At 29.3% G+C, this 18080-nt stretch overlaps 12 protein-coding genes across 12 annotated transcripts; 4 read left to right on the forward strand and 8 right to left on the reverse strand.

The window, feature by feature from the left end:
* Nucleotides 1-712: 712 nt before the first annotated feature.
* Nucleotides 713-3646, reverse strand: FG386_001395 (uncharacterized protein; the record flags this gene model as incomplete). Its single annotated transcript, XM_067340788.1, has 1 exon — nt 713-3646. One exon carries the CDS (start codon nt 3644-3646, stop codon nt 713-715), a length of 2934 nt encoding a protein of 977 aa, XP_067198837.1.
* Nucleotides 3647-4237: 591 nt separating this feature from the next.
* On the reverse strand, nt 4238-5572 carry FG386_001396 (uncharacterized protein; the record flags this gene model as incomplete). The annotated part of the gene is made up of 1 exon (XM_067340789.1): nt 4238-5572. One exon carries the CDS (start codon nt 5570-5572, stop codon nt 4238-4240), a length of 1335 nt encoding a protein of 444 aa, XP_067198838.1.
* Nucleotides 5573-5872: 300 nt separating this feature from the next.
* FG386_001398 (PhnP like hydrolase of the metallobetalactamase fold) lies at nt 5873-6934 on the forward strand (the record flags this gene model as incomplete). Its single annotated transcript, XM_067340791.1, has 1 exon — nt 5873-6934. The coding sequence occupies one exon, from the start codon at nt 5873-5875 to the stop codon at nt 6932-6934; it is 1062 nt and encodes a 353-aa protein (XP_067198840.1).
* A 207-nt stretch (nt 6935-7141) lies between these two features.
* On the reverse strand, nt 7142-7465 carry FG386_001399 (uncharacterized protein; the record flags this gene model as incomplete). Its single annotated transcript, XM_067340792.1, has 2 exons — nt 7142-7270; nt 7328-7465. The coding sequence occupies 2 exons, from the start codon at nt 7463-7465 to the stop codon at nt 7142-7144; spliced, it is 267 nt and encodes an 88-aa protein (XP_067198841.1).
* Nucleotides 7466-7809: 344 nt separating this feature from the next.
* On the reverse strand, nt 7810-8919 carry FG386_001400 (uncharacterized protein; the record flags this gene model as incomplete). Its single annotated transcript, XM_067340793.1, has 1 exon — nt 7810-8919. One exon carries the CDS (start codon nt 8917-8919, stop codon nt 7810-7812), a length of 1110 nt encoding a protein of 369 aa, XP_067198842.1.
* Nucleotides 8920-9170: 251 nt separating this feature from the next.
* Nucleotides 9171-9812, forward strand: FG386_001401 (uncharacterized protein; the record flags this gene model as incomplete). Its single annotated transcript, XM_067340794.1, has 1 exon — nt 9171-9812. The coding sequence occupies one exon, from the start codon at nt 9171-9173 to the stop codon at nt 9810-9812; it is 642 nt and encodes a 213-aa protein (XP_067198843.1).
* Nucleotides 9813-9919: 107 nt separating this feature from the next.
* FG386_001402 (uncharacterized protein) lies at nt 9920-11638 on the reverse strand (the record flags this gene model as incomplete). The annotated part of the gene is made up of 1 exon (XM_067340795.1): nt 9920-11638. The coding sequence occupies one exon, from the start codon at nt 11636-11638 to the stop codon at nt 9920-9922; it is 1719 nt and encodes a 572-aa protein (XP_067198844.1).
* Nucleotides 11639-12318: 680 nt separating this feature from the next.
* On the forward strand, nt 12319-13653 carry FG386_001403 (26S proteasome regulatory subunit S4 like AAA ATpase; the record flags this gene model as incomplete). Its single annotated transcript, XM_067340796.1, has 1 exon — nt 12319-13653. The coding sequence occupies one exon, from the start codon at nt 12319-12321 to the stop codon at nt 13651-13653; it is 1335 nt and encodes a 444-aa protein (XP_067198845.1).
* Nucleotides 13654-14060: 407 nt separating this feature from the next.
* On the reverse strand, nt 14061-14372 carry FG386_001404 (uncharacterized protein; the record flags this gene model as incomplete). The annotated part of the gene is made up of 1 exon (XM_067340797.1): nt 14061-14372. One exon carries the CDS (start codon nt 14370-14372, stop codon nt 14061-14063), a length of 312 nt encoding a protein of 103 aa, XP_067198846.1.
* A 300-nt stretch (nt 14373-14672) lies between these two features.
* Nucleotides 14673-14999, forward strand: FG386_001405 (uncharacterized protein; the record flags this gene model as incomplete). Its single annotated transcript, XM_067340798.1, has 1 exon — nt 14673-14999. The coding sequence occupies one exon, from the start codon at nt 14673-14675 to the stop codon at nt 14997-14999; it is 327 nt and encodes a 108-aa protein (XP_067198847.1).
* A 53-nt stretch (nt 15000-15052) lies between these two features.
* On the reverse strand, nt 15053-16084 carry FG386_001406 (ubiquitin fusion degradation protein (UFD1); the record flags this gene model as incomplete). Its single annotated transcript, XM_067340799.1, has 1 exon — nt 15053-16084. The coding sequence occupies one exon, from the start codon at nt 16082-16084 to the stop codon at nt 15053-15055; it is 1032 nt and encodes a 343-aa protein (XP_067198848.1).
* Nucleotides 16085-16607: 523 nt separating this feature from the next.
* Nucleotides 16608-17984, reverse strand: FG386_001407 (transcription or splicing factor-like protein; the record flags this gene model as incomplete). The annotated part of the gene is made up of 1 exon (XM_067340800.1): nt 16608-17984. One exon carries the CDS (start codon nt 17982-17984, stop codon nt 16608-16610), a length of 1377 nt encoding a protein of 458 aa, XP_067198849.1.
* Between the last annotated feature and the right edge of the window lie 96 nt (nt 17985-18080).

Here is an 18080-nt window from a genome sequence, read left to right on the forward strand (position 1 = left end):
GTGATATCGCAATTATTAAAACAAATTATTAAAACAAACAGTATATATACTTTTTTTTTGTTAAAAGTAATATTTAAACACAATATTGATTTTTGTTTCACAAAAATGAAAAATCTTAGTGAAATTAAAGATAAAGGAATTATCAATGGTGGGTTTTTTGTCTAAACAAATTTAGTAATATTTATGAACACTATGTAGATAATAAAGATTCATTTATTCAAGTAATTGTTGAACTTCATCAAAAGCTCGGTGAAACCTTCGAAACCAATTTCAATAATATAAGGTATGCAAAAATATTTAAAATTATTAAATTTGACATGGAAGCAATTAATATGTTTTTTTCTTCGAATTTGATAATTTAGAGAAATTAATTACAAAATTAATCAAGACATTGAGGAAATCCAAGTATGTTTAGCTTAAATACTTAAACTTTATTTTGTAAAATTGAATTACAAATAATGCATTATTTATCTTACAGAGTTTAATATCCAAAGAAGAAAAAATTCAAAAAGATCTGCAAGAAAGAAATCACTTGATTAATAATGTTCTGAGCGATTTTATGAACACTATGCAGGCCACAATTTCAAATAGTAATTCAAAGTAAATATAATAATAAATTATTAGCATTGTTTATGTCAATTTTAAATAAAAATTGTCAAAAAATAACGCATTCCAAGAAATTATAATTATATTATTAACAATAGTAAATAACTTATTGTACAGTCATGCTCATATCTTCTAAAATACTATTCTCAGTATTGTTAATATTTGGACTTGAGGAGGAATTCAAATTGTTATTTTCGACCAATTCTCCTTTGTTATTTAACATAACATTGAAATTATTATTATTAGTGCTTCTTAATACTGCCTCACCACTATTTACTGCATTCAATCTACATTGAATAGCCAATTTCTTTGCTTCATTAAAACCATATTTTTTTACGTAAAAATGTCTAGAGTGCCTTTTTCTATTCTGATCGTACCATTCCGCCACCCACTCCTGATCTCTTGTTTTCCAATAAACTCCTGGTATACCTGATTTATAATTTGCACTTGCTCCAACTTTCTTTTTAGTTGTCTTTAATTTTGAGGTCGAAGAAGTTAAAATTGATATTGGGGTGGATTCTATTATTGGTGTTGTATAATTTGATTCAGAAGTATCCATTATTATACTGGATTCAATATTTTTTAACGATAGATCAGTCGAATTTGAAGATAGTGATGATGATGATGTTTCAGATCTTGATAAATTATGACAATCACTGTTATTTTGATAATTTTTATCGTTGTTCTGGTCGTTACATAAGTCTACACATATATTATTATAATTTTGACTATCAGTTCCAATAATTTCATTTATATTTGTTGAATTTAGTAAGTCATAATTTGCCAGTAAATTAATATTGTAAATATTTAAGTCGTTCAAGTTAACATTGCTTAATATATCATTACTTTTAAAATTTTTATTATTTACTGTATTTAAAGGATTTAAAATTCCATTACCTGCATAATTAAATGTATTATTCTCATTTTTTGTAGTTGTTAAGTGACGGTTTACTCCGCACATATCAAGTTTGCTTATGTTAGTATTTCCAATATTACAATCCCTTTTAACAGCTAATTCATTTGCCTTATTGGATACAAGACAGCTTAAAATATCATTTATATCATTAATATATGCATTGTTTACTCCATTGTGACTTATATTACCAAAAAAACCATAGTTTAATAAGAAATGTTGATATTGTTCTAATAATTCTATTTGGCTCAAAACAACTGCGCTGTTGGGATAATTACTAAGTGATTGTGATAATAAAACATTATTAGCATTGCCATTGTTAGTGTTACTCATTGTATTGTAACTATTACCAAAACTTAAAAGTGATAACAATAGATTGTTAATGCTATTGTTATTTAATATATTGAACTGATTGCCACCAGCAGTATTCATCAATTGTTGAAATACATTGTTTTCGTTGTAATATTTATTACAATAATCAACATTCATGTCACCAATAATACTGTTTTTTATAGTATTGTCAGTTGTTTCAGCTTGATAATTAATATTTATATTATTTTCATTGTTTTTCTTACCAATGTAATCAATGCTGTTTTCATTCTCATTGTTAGTTGCGTCAATTTCATTATCACTGTTATTATTAGCACCATTTTTATTGTTAATTAATTTGCTCTCAATATTGTTATTTTTGGCACATTTAATGTTGCCATTCAAGTTAAAATTACATTGATTATTGAAATAATTTGTTATTAAATTATTCATTTGTGGCAATTGATTAATATTAACATTGCAGTTTTTATTATTACTATTGCTGGATAACAAGTTTGCTAAATAAATCATATTCTCAATATTAATATTGTTACCAGAGTGAATACCACCAACATTGTTTTGAAGGTTGCAGTAGCTATGCATTTGCAACATTTGACTCATTAAAATATTGTAATAATTTTGAAGATATACAGAATAATTACTGTTATTTAATATTATATTGTTGCAATTATTACAATCAAAACCTGTTTTTTGATTAATACTATTAGTAATATCAACTCCGTTACCTGATAAAACAGAATTACCAAGATATTTAAATTCTTTATTGTTAACATACTCAACGACATTATCCCTCAACTTTTTTTCGTTTATTAACTTTAATCTCCACTCTATTGCTTTTAATCTAGAAATATCTATTCCATCATCTGATATTTCATGTGGAAATGATTGAGTACATGTTTCATGTGTAATTGAGTCTAACCACACACCTATCCAAACTTTATTTATTGGGTGCCAAAATATACCCTCGTATTCAATGTCTTCTTTTAAATGTCTCATTTCTTCCAAAAGTACACACATTCCCTCATCTGTAATATTATTCATAATGTTTTTTATATTATTGTTATTGTTGCTTACTAATCCATTAAATATCGCGTTTTTTTCTTTATTTGCTAATCTATTCCTTTTATTTGTTGCATGCAGCTTACTACTTATGTCCATAGTTTCGTGCAACTTTCTTGCTGTTGCTTTACCTTTCTCTATTGCTTCTATTCTTGATTTAATTGCCATTTGTTTTGCGTCCTCGAAACCATAAACCCTAGCGGAAAATCCATGTGTTATTCTTCTCCCAGAAAGAGAATCGCTCCATTGTGCTATCCATCTTTGACTACTTTCTTGCCAATAAACACCAGGTACACCGCTCTGATGTTCTGCTTTTCTTGCCCTGCTTCCTGTACCTTTCTTTGTAGATGTTTTTTCCTCCAATCTACCTGACTTACTTTCTTCCGTGTTATCAATTTTTTCACTTTCTTTTTCAATATGAACAGTTGAACTTAGCAGTTCCTCGTCATTTGCGTTTTCATTTTCTGTATATTCAATTGAATTATCAGTTTCAGTATCAATAACTACATTAATACTATCCTCACTTTTGTATTTTTTTGTTTCATTTTCACAAATATCACTCTTTTTTTGAATAATTTCTCCCAAAATATTGTCTTTTCCATTGTTATGACTGTTGACAGAATCACCAATACTTGATGTTGGAGTTACTTCTTGAGTTGACTCCATCGAAATATATTGATTCCAATTATCATTACTTTTATCTATGTAGACTTTTTTATCGTCAAAATTTTCTTCCATTTTATTATGTTGTTTTGAAATGCTGCTCTTTCTTTTAATAAAAGGCTATATCCAATGAAGACTCTTGTTTTTGGGTACTTTTTTATATTTGTTTTTCTCTAAATGCTATCTCTCTAACACTTGCACAGATGTTCCTATCTTAATAAATTATTATGTTATTTATTTTGTTATTATAAATACTAACCAATTTATTTAATAATCAAATGCTCATTTATTTGTATATAGCCTAAATTTATCTTTTATATTGTTTCCTAATTTTATTTTCATTGAATTATTTCTAATGCCCTTTTCTACTCTACTTTATCTGTCATCTATTGACGAACATGTTTCTCCGCGATTTACTTTTCGATAATATTTTTTTCAATTTCTGTAGATAAACTCGTGTCATGTGAAAACACAATAATATTATTCTTTCCTATATTCAACATTTTATTGCATATATTACATTATATAAGTAAAATGCATGTAAACATGCATTAAACATGCATATTAGTTGTGGGTAAATGAATAATTTCACGTATGGCGGGAATAAAATAAATATAAATAATAAATAGCAAAGTTATAAAAAACAAATTAGTAACGATTTATAATCTATAATTCATTTGTATGTTTATTGAAGTGATTATCGCTATCATTATGGGAAAAGCCAATATCACTTATCTTCGTATAATATTCAAGCGATATTTTTAGTATAAGTAGAATAATTAAAAGCAAAATAAATAATTTAGAGCAAAAATATAATATACTAAAGTTTTTGTCGCTTCTCTGTTTTAGTTTTATAATATTATTTTTTTTCTTTGAGATGACTTCCATTGCTGAAATTGTGTAATCTGCACCTGAAGAAATAATGTATTCATCTTCCTTAAAGAAGCTTAGTCCAGTAACAGGTAAATCGTGAAAATTACCTTCTTTAAAAAGCCTGAGACCATTAATATTATTAATATATACTTTAACACAACCAGTGTTTGTTCCAACCCCTAAATACTTAAAATCATGTGAAGTTGCTAGTATTGAAGAAGGTTTATCACAAACAAATGCAGACTCTATTTGAGAGAACACTATTTTATTTTCAAAATTATCATTTTTGTCATTTGAAAATTTCATATTCCATGTTGTTACATACGAATTCCCCCTAATTTCGTGTATTAATAGACACACAAGGTATTGCTTATTTATGTTTTCATTATTTTGCCTTCTTGGACTTTTAATACCATTCTCAACGAAACGACATTGCCTAGCAATGAAACTACCATTTTTTGTTGGAACAGAGAATTTTTTAAGTATTTGTCTTGTTGTAGTGTCATGAACTAAAATATTGCCATTCCTGCTTGTTGAAATTATGAATAGGTTATCGTAGCTCATATCTAAATCAAGTATTTCATCATCATGACCTGAAAAATCAATCATATTTACTGGAATAATGTCACTTATCTGTTTTCCCTCCTGATTTAATTCCCAAAGCCTAATTATATTATCTGTTCCACCAGTTAGCAATAAATTACCATTTTTGGAAAAACGGCAAACATTCTGCTTCTCTACTCCCTTTTTGTTATCATTCCAAACAGTTTGAAATTGCAAATACATTTTAAAGTGCTTTCCTTTATTCGAATTTTCAATATAGAACAATAAACATGTATTTTTAATACCCCCCACTAAAATATTTAATTTAGGGTTGTAACACATACTATCTATAACCCCTTTTTGCTTCGTTTTACTGTTCACATACTTTAAAACTAAGGAATTGTCTGTAGAAACTTTGCTGTTTATTCCTATATTTATCCCATCACCCTTATTATTTTCTAATTCATAGAGTTCAATCTGATCTTCAATTCCGTAATCCTTCCCACCACCCCCACCACTCAATATTATTTCTTCTTCTGTGCAACATAAACCAAATATCGGATAATCTGCATAAAACAATGACATTTAAAATACTTTGACTAACTTTAGAATAAATCAAAATTTTCCCTATTAATTTTATTAATCTACATCAATTCAACATAAAGACCCATAATTATTTTCAGTTGGCGCCAAGTATAAAATATTAGTTTGAAATGAGAATTGTGGTTAAACATATAAGTGAATTATTAATCTAGATTATATTTGTTCGAAACTAGATTAATCGTATGTATGTAATTATTAATTGTTTTGACTAGCGTGAATATTTTAACTTTTTGTATCTAAATATCGTATCAAAAATACTTTTGACATAACATGTAGTCCAGTATGAATTTACAGTCTGGAGTTATATTCGTCGGATGTGGAGCTTCTAGTTCAATACCAATACTAAATCATGTATTGAGTTCAGAAAAGTACAATTGCTTGTGCAATTCTCTAGTAAAAACAAGTGATTGTGATAGGAAAAACCATAGAAATAACGTATCTTTACTTATCAGAATGCCAAATCTAGATCCGATTGGGGATAAATACTATAATATACTCATCGACTTAGGGAAAACATTCAGAGATGCTGTACTTTCTATATTCCCAAGTTATGGAATTTCAAGTATTGATTCAGTATTGATTACACATCACCATGACGATGCAGTTGCTGGAATAGGCTCAATTCAATTTTTTTATCATAAAAATAAGATCCCGATATATATGAATCCAGAAACACTTAGTTTAGTAAATAGTAGATTTAAGAGTACAATAATGAATCATTCCTATGAGAAAGACAGCGATGGTTCTATAAATAAAATGCAAAAATATGAAATTAATGTTTTTAATTTGAATAATGGTTGCTTAGAAAGAGTAGAAAATAAAAGTGATATAGACAAGTATTGTAATATAAGTAGTAGTATTAAAGATACTGAATTTAAAAATATAGAATTTATTATTAACGGGATAAAAATAACTGCTTTTCCTATGAATCATGGTCAATGTATTTGCATGGGCTATTGCTTTCACTTTCCAGATACAAATCTTATTTACATTTCAGACTATACATTCCCAATGATAACAAGTTCTGTTGAATTTCTTTATAAAACTAGGAATAAAAAAACTATTCTTATTTTAGATTCTATTTCGTATTCAAAAATAAGCAATGCTCATGCTAATATTAAACAGTCGCTTGAATTCATTACAGATTTTTCACCAGACTACGTTTACTTCATAGGAATGGCATGCTCTTTAGAGTACAAAGAGGGTAACGAAATGCTAAATAAAGAATTAATAAATCTAAAAAATGAATCTAAATGTATAAACACTGTTTTAATGGAAATAGCGTATGATGGGTTATTCTTACCTATTAATTTTGACAGTTTTTTGTTGTCTAATGGTAATTAGCATATTTCATTTTGCTTTTTTCAGTAGTTTTACTTAATAGATTTATATTTAGTTAGAAGGCAACATTTGGAGAACAGCCTTTGCCTCTTCCTTTGTTAATTCCTTCAATTCTTTAAGTATTAAAAAGAATTCGGTTGCTATTAAAATTAAATTAAATTTGTAGTTAGAAATATTTTTTTAAATGACGTATTTTTAGAATATTTTTGTTTAGAACTTACCCAATTTCTGTATTTCTGCATCTTCTGCGCTTACTGGACTGACGAATTCTATCTTCCCACCTTTATCATCAATTTCTATTTTGGATTTCTTTCCTTCAATATTGCCTTCGTCAATACTCTGTTATTTGGTCAGTAACTCATAAATGTAAAAATTAAATAATCATCTTAAACTTACATCCGAAATATCATTATCAAATTTTTCTTCATTATCGATTGATAAAGGATCAAATGACGCCAGGAAAACAGATTTTAAAAGTTTTGCATTAGCTAATTTTAAAATAACTAATATGATAAAAATATTAAATATTCTCATTTTATCACTATGTAACTATTAAGATAATTTAGTAATTGCTTATTAAATAGTATTATTCCTAATATTTATTTTTTAAATTTCCTCTAAGTGATTTTTTTTTACTGTAAAAGTTTACTATACCGGCAGCCTCTCCACATGCAAAAATGCGTATGTTGCATTTTTTGAATACATGTAATTATTAAGAGTAAATTAACATGCACAAAAGATTAATATTTTGAATATAAATAATATTAATTTAAACTAAAGAAAAAGACTCTGTGTTAACATCTAAAGTGATATTCATAAAATTACCAAGTATTGATAAAAAAAATTAGAATTGTCACTAATTAATGATAATAACTAGCTTAATAAATTGGAATATTAAGAGAGTCATATGAAATAGTAAATCTCAAATCTATATTGTTATTTATGCAATATTCATCAACCATAGATTGGAGAAAATCATGATCGTATAAGCAATTTGTGTTGTAAAAATAGAATTGATTGCAATTCATTACTTTACAAAAGCTAGTTATTTCAGCTAAAGTTTCTTGGTTGATTTTCTTTGCTTTTCCGAAGAAAATTGGTAGTATTAAAAAATTAATATGCTCAATGTTTTTTAAATAATTCATAGTTGTTTCAGGAATTATTGAGTATTCAGGCAATATGCAAATGACTTTTTTTTCTGAGAAATTGATATATTCAATAACATATGCAGAGCAAATTAATTCTTTTGAATCTAAAAGAAACAAAACAGTAATTTTTATATTTTGCGAGTATTCTATGGTTATTGGGTGAAAACTAAGATCTTGAATCACTTTGTTTTTGCCTTTGTTTTCATGTAAATAATGTAGGTATGAATTGTATTCTTCAATTGAATTGATTTGGATGACATTAAAAGATTTTTCTGGATCCAAGATATTTAATTGAATACAGCCAACTTTAGTTTTTGAGTTAAGGTCTTCTTTAAGAGAGTAGTCAATGATATATTTGTACCAGTCATTTAATGAGATTAAACAGGAGGAAGTTAAATAAGTTGGAATTCTTTTTTTTGGGTGATAAAATAACGTGCCTTCATTATCAAAATTTTTTTCAAATAATTGAACCTCTCTTACTTCATCTATTCCTAGAAATGATTTCTCATTTGAGCTTAGTAAAAATATACAATCGATTTTTTTAATATTCATTGGAACCGCATACTCGAGCATTGAAATCCTGAAATTCGGTCCCATTTCAAACAAGAAATAATCTTGATAAGATTTTTCATCAGATTTGTCACTGCTTAATGGGTTTTTTATAATTAGCGAGAATGGGTTTCTTTTATTCTTGCTTGAAATGTTTATTGTTTCGTTGCATATTTTGCAGTGTGGCTCTTTAATATTATTGTTAGAATTACGGATATTCCTCAAAACATGTTCAAGAGAAGGGGTTCCTAAAATTGAACCAGAACCTAAGAAAAGAATTGAACCTTTCATCCTCTCAATAATAATATGCTTAAAAATAAACTTTCATCTGTATTTTTTAATTGTGTATTCTATTTGTGACAAACCAGCATTGATGGCGCTAAAATAATGTTATCGCAATAACTTGATTTACTGCAAACAAAATTTAAATAGTTTTCTATCAACTTATTGGTTTTAATTGCTGCAATACGTAACACAAGAAGCGAGACATTTGAGTTCTCTTTTTTGATCATATTATATAAACAGAGCCTTCATCTTTATCAATGGCAAAGGCAGGAAATAAACAAATAAACAAATTAAATAAAAGTCAAAACATCAAAATATTAATTATATGGACGATTTTCATCGGAATATTAATATTATTTATTCGGTTTTTCTATAATTACATTATTAAAAAATTATTTACATTTATATTTTCTTCGTTAGGATACAATATAAACAACAGTAGCGATGGTAATAGTGAAGTTGATGGTCAAAACGGGAATGAGAATGATTTAAACAACAAATTCAAGTTATCAATGGGTATATATTACAAGAATGACATTAAAAACGTGCTAAAAAAGGAATTTATGGATTCATTGTTGAATCTATCAAAAATAACAGACCTTTATTTATTTATACAGGTTGACAGTGATAATGATGAGAAGCATATAATGCAAGCTTTTGAAGATAACGGAATATTTGAAAGTGGTTTAAAGAGACATAAGGTTCTATTTTGTGAAAATTTAGAGACTATACCAAGTTTTGCAAGACAACTACAATCAAATATGCATATAGATACAAATGACGAAAATATTTTAAAACTCAAAGATAAGGTACCTAATGTAGCATCAATTAATTTAGACAGTAAAGATCCCCTCAAAGAATACGTTGATAATATAGAGGCAATACTCCGTTTCAAATGACATATTTAATATTTATTTACAAATGGATTTTAATGAAATTTAAAAGGCATATATTTAAAAATTAATTATTTTATACAAAAAATTAACAATAATTCATTTAAAAATGACTAAAACTTATTTTTAATGCGTCTATATAGTAAATAATGAGCGAAAATACCTGTTCCCACAAGCAAACTAATGCTGAGCTTATTATTCATAAAGTGGTACTTTATATAGTTTTTTGTAATTGAAAAACTTGAATAAAGAAAACCAAATATATCTAGATCGTTAATTTTAGATCTCAAAGTTGGAATATTATATTTCTTATCTTCATATAATATAACATCAAATTCAGAATCATCAATATCGGAGTAATTAGAGGAATTGTCACAATCTTGAGAAAAATGATAGGATTTAATTGAATGACTTGTATCATTTAGTTCCTCAATATTATATTCTTTATCTTGTTTAAGAGCAAGTTGACCACATGCACCGTAAATGTCATCACCCATTGTTCTTCTAATGGTAACTACGATTTTATGTTCACCAAGGACGGAAGCAAATTCATTTATAGTCTCCTTAGAAGGAGTTGAAAATTGAGTACTTGTACTTGTTTTATTATAAGGAATGAGATTAACAAGCGTAAAATTAATTCTGTTATAGTTTTTAGATAGTTCTTTATATATGGTTTTGATTAAGTTTCTTTTTAATTTATCATTAATAATATTCATGTTGCTTAAAATATCATTATTAACTTCAGAATTATCATTGAAGCAGTAGTTAAAAGCATTGCTTTCTCTGGCCTGGAATAAATCGTCAATTATATTTTTTGGAATAGGCGTATTAATAAGAAGCTCTGCCAATTCATTTGCTTGTTCAACAGAATCATTAATACCTTTTAGGAGTGTATATTCAATAACAATCATCTTGTGATTATGCAGGAGTCTATTTGACACTAGAATATCATCAAAACTCATATTATTCTTAATAAGATGCTTATTTCTGTCGTCAATTAGTTTATTGTAGCATCTATTAATAATTGTTTTAAAAATAAAAACATCCAGAGACCTTATCAAGTCTGTTATTTTGTATATTCTCGCGATAGGAATGATCCTTTCGCGAAGCTGCTGATTTGGTGCATGCAAACTCAAACATAAACCTATTCCTGGTAGGTCATCTGCAAGATTAACTATGTTTGTTGGTATACCGACCGTACTCACAAGTATGTGTCCTGATGACAGTGAAAACAATCTTTGATCTATCATGAACCTAATTGAATCCACAACTTCTGTATAGTTTTCAAGAGGTTCCCCCATCCCCATAAACACAACATTCCTAACAGGCTCACCTAGTACGTTGCGTACATAATAAAGCTGTTGTATAATCTCACCAGAAAGTAACGACCCTCTGAGTCCCATTGAACCTGTTGCACAAAACATACATCCCATTCTACAACCTATTTGCGAAGACACACATAATGATATTCTTCTAAATCCAGAATTTCCATTAACACCTGACTCGTTTTTACCATATCTCATTATAACTGACTCTATTTCATGAGAGTCTGCTAATTTAAATATCAATTTAGTTGTTTCACCATTTTCAGATGTCCAAGAGTTCACAACGGATATGTTCAATATTGTGAACTTTTCTTCTATAATTTTTAATACCTTTTTCGGTACGTCCTTGATTTTATTTATATCATTTATATTCTTCTTGATTAAGCTCTGCCAGATATTATATGCACGTGATCTTCTCACTCCTGCTTCTTCCAATGCATCAATAAATGACCTATAGTCAAAAATAGACTGGGTTTTTATTTCAGATCTTCTTTTGTTAATTTGCATTTTTAGAAAACCATAAATGAAACATTTGCCACCTTAAAGTTACTTGGTATTTCAATATATGTTCATTAATGCAAATATATATATTTGCTTATTTGCCTAATACTGCTTATTTATATTGACATATTATTTTTAAAATGTTCTTTGTCTCAATATTAGCTTCGTGTTTCGTTTTGAATAAGATTTTACCTTCAAAAATATTCAAAAAAGCTTTTTGAGACTAAGTTACTTTTATTGCTCAGCGCCAATATATAGCATTTGGCGGTATTTATAGGCAAAATTTGAAGTTATAGTAATAAAGGCGGCAATAAATATGTAGTGGGGGGAGGGGGGAGGAAGGTCTATTATAAATAGAAGGGGAAATGAGATCGCATACTGAAGGTAAGCAATAATGAAGAAATAGGTACAAGTGATTAACTTAAAAGTGAAGTAACATAAATATAATTAAATCTTAAATATATATAGGTGTATGGAAATATAAAAGTGTTATATCCAAGCAATTTGTATTGTTGTTATTAGGGAGTTTGGAGAGGCGTTTTTTTCATTGGGTTAAAGAATTTTTTAACAGTGATTAGTGACTGTTGAGATCACAAGGATTTGGAAAAATAACTGATTTAATTAAAATTAAGATTTATAAACTACTTTTTGGTTAGAGGAATAAGGGTTCTTTTTTGATATTGAACATGGGAAACGCAGGTGGGATTCCGGATGGTAACCTAAGGGGTAACAAAAAATCAAAAAACTCTGGAAAGGATGATAAGAAAAAGTTAGAATCTGCTCCTCTTCCGGTGGAAATGAGGAAAAGGCGAAAGCAGAAGGGACCACCGCAATATGCAAAACTGCCTAGTGTAGTTCCAAATGCAAAATGTAGATTAAGGTTGTTGAAATATGAAAGAATAAAAGATTACTTAATGATGGAACAAGAATTTATAACGAGTATGGAAAGTATTAAACCATCTGCAGAAACTGCTGAGGAGGAACACAATAAGGTAGATGATTTGAGAGGTTCACCGATGAATATTGGAACGCTTGAAGAGATAATAGATGAAAATCATGCAATAGTATCCTCCTCTGTTGGTTCTGAGTACTATGTTAATATATTGTCTTTCGTAGATAAAAACCAACTTGAGCCTGGGTGTTCTGTGTTACTACACAATAAAGTCTACTCCGTTGTTGGAATTACAAATGACGAAGTTGATCCATTGGTCTCTGTAATGAAGGTAGACAAAGCACCATTAGAGAGTTACGCTGATATTGGTGGGTTGGAGCAACAAATTCAAGAAATAAAGGAAGCAGTTGAAATTCCGCTAACTCATCCAGAATTGTATGATGATATTGGAATTAGACCACCAAAGGGAGTTATATTGTACGGTCCACCAGGCACAGGAAAGACGTTACTCGCAAAGGCAGTTGCTAATGAGACATCAGCAACGTTTCTAAGAGTAGTTGGAAGTGAGTTAATCCAAAAATATCTTGGAGACGGTCCTAAGCTAGTTAGGGAATTATTTCGTGTTGCAGAAGAAAATGCTCCGAGCATAGTTTTTATTGATGAAATTGATGCAGTAGGTACGAAAAGGCACGATTCCCAAAGTGGTGGAGAGAGGGACATTCAAAGGACAATGCTTGAGCTTTTAAATCAATTAGATGGTTTTGAAGCTAGGGGCGACGTCAAAGTCATTATGGCTACAAACAAAATAGAAAGTTTAGATCCTGCCCTAATTAGACCGGGAAGGATAGACAGGAAAATAGAATTGCCGAATCCAGACTGCAAAACCAAAAGAAGGATATTCCAAATACATACAAGTAAAATGACCTTGGCTGACGACGTTGATCTAGAAGAGTTCATTATGGCAAAAGATGACATTAGCGGTGCTGATATTAAGGCAATATGTACAGAAGCAGGTTTACTCGCGCTCAGAGAAAGGAGAATGAGAGTTAATCAGGAAGACCTTAGAAAAGCTAAAGAAAAGGCGTTGTACAGAAAGAAAGGTGGCATTCCTGAGGGACTATATCTATAATGTACACATTCATATATTATTATTTATTTATAAAGTTTACAAATACTAGATAATTTGTCACTTTAAGTACTATATATACAATAAGTATATTATTCTCGTCTCGCACACTCCTTTTGTCTCTTTGCATGCGCTTTTGCAGTTGGGTTTATACGAGTTCGGTGTGTGTTTGTGGCGCCCGATTCACTATTTAATGAATACATAGATAGTTCAAAATGTAGTTTTTCTCTTTGTTTCTGAAACATTGTATCAGACAAGTATAAGTCAGTTTTAAACTTAGTGAATATTATTATTTATGTTTGAATTTCACAGAAAATAACTTTTAAATCAGTCGTTTTTCTTAGAAAACAAACAAATGTGTGTGTGTGTGTGTATGAAGTTATATCCTCGGAAAGCTTTTAAAATTCTGTTCAACTTTTGCTTATTAATCCATTCAATCTTTCAAAAAATCTATGGCTTTCATTCTTATCTTTCTTTTTCTTGTAATTACGGCGATGATAATAATAGTAGTAGACCCCAAAACCAACTGAAGCGAAGAAGAATGATAACAATGTGAATTTATTAAACAACTTTGAAATGGTTCCTTTTTGATTACTTGCAAATATGAGATTATTCTTGGAATTAAATAAGCATAACAACTTATTTTTCATAGTATCTATTTGTGACTGAGTAAGTATTTCTTTTAAAATAATTCCAACCCCTGTACTCACTAAGGTAGACATTTTAGTATTTACTTCAAAGTGATATTCAAGAATTTATGATTTTATCACTGTTTTGAGAAAATATGGGAAATAATTGGTAAAAATAAAAATAATAAATTTTTATTGAAATTATTTTCCTAAATCATTCCGATTACACAATATCTGATGGCGGTATTAAAGCAAAAAGCCGGACCTATTAGATTTTGTTCAATTTTAAACTTAATTTACGCTGTTGGCATGTAGTATCAACCTGGTCTGATTAAGGGTTTCTATAATCAGGAAAGCAGTTCCATATGAATGATTACTTATGTAATAATAAATATGGTAAAATGTCGCGGATTTAAACCAGGTGGTATAGAAAATCCATATTATTATAAGAGAAAAGTAAACATTCCAGAAGGATCAAGTATAAAAGACAAGTTAAATAGATCAACAAGACCGACATGGGAAGAGTTAAGAAAAAAAATGAACAAAACTTCTAATGACTATAACAATAATTTTGATGATCACGAGAAAAACAATGAATATAAAAAAAAAATGGAGGAAATAAGAAAAGAAAAGTTATCATTGTCGAAAAAAAATGTTCAAATTGAGGAGAAGCATGAAAGATCTTCTTCATTTGATAGATCTACTCCAAAAGAAGATTAAATTAGGATATAATTTTAAAATATGATTTGCATACACGTCTACTCTAAAAAATGTCACTTTTTAACAGTTCCGATAATTCCAGGAATTTTCCCACTTCTAACTAGTTCCTGAAACTTTTCGTTCCTCGTTCTTACTCCACCAACTAAGCGATTAACCTTCCAAGGTTCGTCACTGTTTGAAGTTTGTTCGCTCTCAATAGTAGACAAACTGTTTGATGTATTGAACTTAACTGGTTTGCCATCTAGTCTCTCACCGTAGCCTGAGAACAAGGCAGATTCGGTTGATGAAGAAAAATACTCTGACGAAACAGAAGTTTTTATATTAGATTCAGTCATTGTTTTATTGTAGTTAAAGCTGCAACTGTTACTCGATGTGATATTATTACAGTCACTTGAGCTAGAGGCGTCGCAGCTTTTGTAGCTTGGTTCAACATAATTTGGAGGTGGAGCAAAATCAACTTGTATATCAGTTTCAATAATGGAAATAGCATTATTAGGTTTTGCTTCAAGTACGCTTATTTTATACGTACTGTTATTATAACTTATTGTTATTATATCACCAACTGTCAGTGTTGCAAAGTTTCTCAAAGACGTTTCAAGAACGGCCTTAGGGTTTGTTATATCTAAAAAATCAACGGTTAATGGCATGAATTTAACATATGTGCCTTTATTTAGTGATGTATTCATAACTGAAATTATGTCCCCTTCTTGAAGCATTAGGTTCTGCATCATCCAATATGGCATATAACATGTACCTTCTTCAGCAACAAACTCTAAAACCCCAGAATGAGTGAATTTGTTCTTCAGCGGATTGCTTACCTGAAATAACATTGGCCATGTTATATTTCTTCTTGCTAACATATTAAGTGCCGACGGGGGAAGTAATATTTTATTACCACTTTCCAACTCATCTCTTCCTGCAAAGCTAACGGGATAGCACGAATACTCATTTATAAAAAAATTTGAACCAGAATTAAATTGATTAGATGAATCGTTCGAATTATACCTTTCAAAGTTATCATTTACATTATCACCACCAAATCCAGAAAAAAAATTCCCCGGTGAAAACCTACTGAACCCAAACATAGTAAATTGTTTTGCCTCTTATAAACACAGTAAGATGGCGATTTTATTTTCTATTTCAGAATTACACTATTGATGTTGTCCAATATACACAAGTTGTGCATATAGTGAAAATAATTGAAGATTCCACAACTAAATTCAAACTCTACTTCCTTGTAGCTCATATAAACCTCAAGCTGAAAACAAGGCCTATTTTTAATTTGATCGTATTTTTTTGTTGTCCTATTATATTTTACTTTCACTCTTAAACTCTTTTAAATATTTAATTTTATCCTGTAAATTTATTATCAACAGGTTAGAGCGGGAAACGCCCCCACATGTCATTTATTTGGGTACTTTACACATAAATAATACATGTAAAGTTTAATGAAAAAAGCAATAAAAATAAATGAATAGCTAATAAAATAACAAAATAAATAGAAAAAGGGTGAAAGTGGAATGGAGGTTGTAAGTAAATATTAAGATGTATGCAGTGTTTAATTTGGGAATAAAAATAACTGATAATAGTATCTTGATAAAAAAATTACTAGTCAGATTCATCCATGTTGTCATCATCATCGTCATATTTATTATTATGTTCAATATATAGCCTACTATTTGCTCTGTTGATCATTAAAATGTTGTTTGAATTTGCATTTCCGTGATATAAGTTTCCGTTTTGGGTGTTATAGAAAGAATCATTAAATTCGTAGTTGTTAGAATGTGAACTTTCGTAAAAATCAGAACTTTGATCATGTTCAACTTGATTTATAAATTCAGAATTTAAATAATTAGTTTCCTGATTAGTAGCATTGATGTTGCAACCACCATTGTCCGCGGGAGTGGTGTGACCAAGTTCATGCATCATCTTTTTAAATTCCTCCTCAATATTATTGTTAGGAATATATTGCTTACAATCCCTAGTTACATGGCCCTTATCGCCACAAATAGAACATTTAATATCTGGTCTTTTGTATGAAATCATTGAATTCACGTCTGGACAAGCATATGTCTGATGTTGAGTAGATCCACAATGCAAACACCCATTAGAAATATTAATTTGGTTGCCGTTTGAGAATGTGTTTATTAAATTATTGTTGTTGATTCCAATATTTGGATTTAGTGTTCCATTTATGATTGCCAATTGTTGCAGACCATCTCTTTTATATTCTTCATGAAGTGGGTGGAATGGGTCCAATAGTGGTTGTATCATATTAACTGCTTTATCCAGTTTGTATTGCGAATCAGCAGTAATATGAATATGCATAGGCATTGCCAGTTCTTCCTCAGTTTGGTGATCGCATTTTTTACCCTCTTTTGTTGTTCCCTTTCCCCTTATTGATATTTGAGTCCCACTTTCTGATTCTAACCTTCTGTGATTATATCCTCTAGGACCTATTATTAAACCCATAAAATTGTAATCAGGATATTTATCAAGTGGTATTATCAGTTTTTTGGTTTTCTTTATAGGTTTATAATCTTTAGGTACCACGTATCCCTCTACATTCTCCGACATATACTCTATTAACTTTGTTAATTCCTCTTCCATACTCTTTCTCGCCCTAACCTCTCTTGTATTTATTCTAGAACCATTTTTATCGTACACTGGGGGTGGACTCGGCTCTCTAATATCAGGACTTCCATATTCTATTTCACCTATTTGAAGCTTGTACGTTAATTCATCTAAACGCTGCTCTCTTAAAAACTGATCGATTTCATAGTTTGTTAAACCTGGCGGAAATTCTGAATATGCCGGAGGAATATACTCCTTTTCATATACACTTTTCCATCTACTTCCAGAGTCCCCATTTGCTATCTTTGTCCATCTCGAGCCACTAAAGTTATTCTTATCTTGTTCAGTACCTGTCGACAAAACACTTTTCTGAATTTCACCTGATGTTGATACCTCAACGTTTGAAGACATCTTGTAGTCATGTGACCATTAACTGGCGTTTATTAAAGAGAATTTAATAAATAAAATCATTAATTTGTCTTTTTTCAATATAAGTTTAAGAATCAA

Source organism: Cryptosporidium ryanae (assembly GCF_009792415.1).
Source record: "Cryptosporidium ryanae isolate 45019 chromosome Unknown contig_23, whole genome shotgun sequence".
NCBI lineage: Eukaryota > Apicomplexa > Conoidasida > Eucoccidiorida > Cryptosporidiidae > Cryptosporidium > Cryptosporidium ryanae.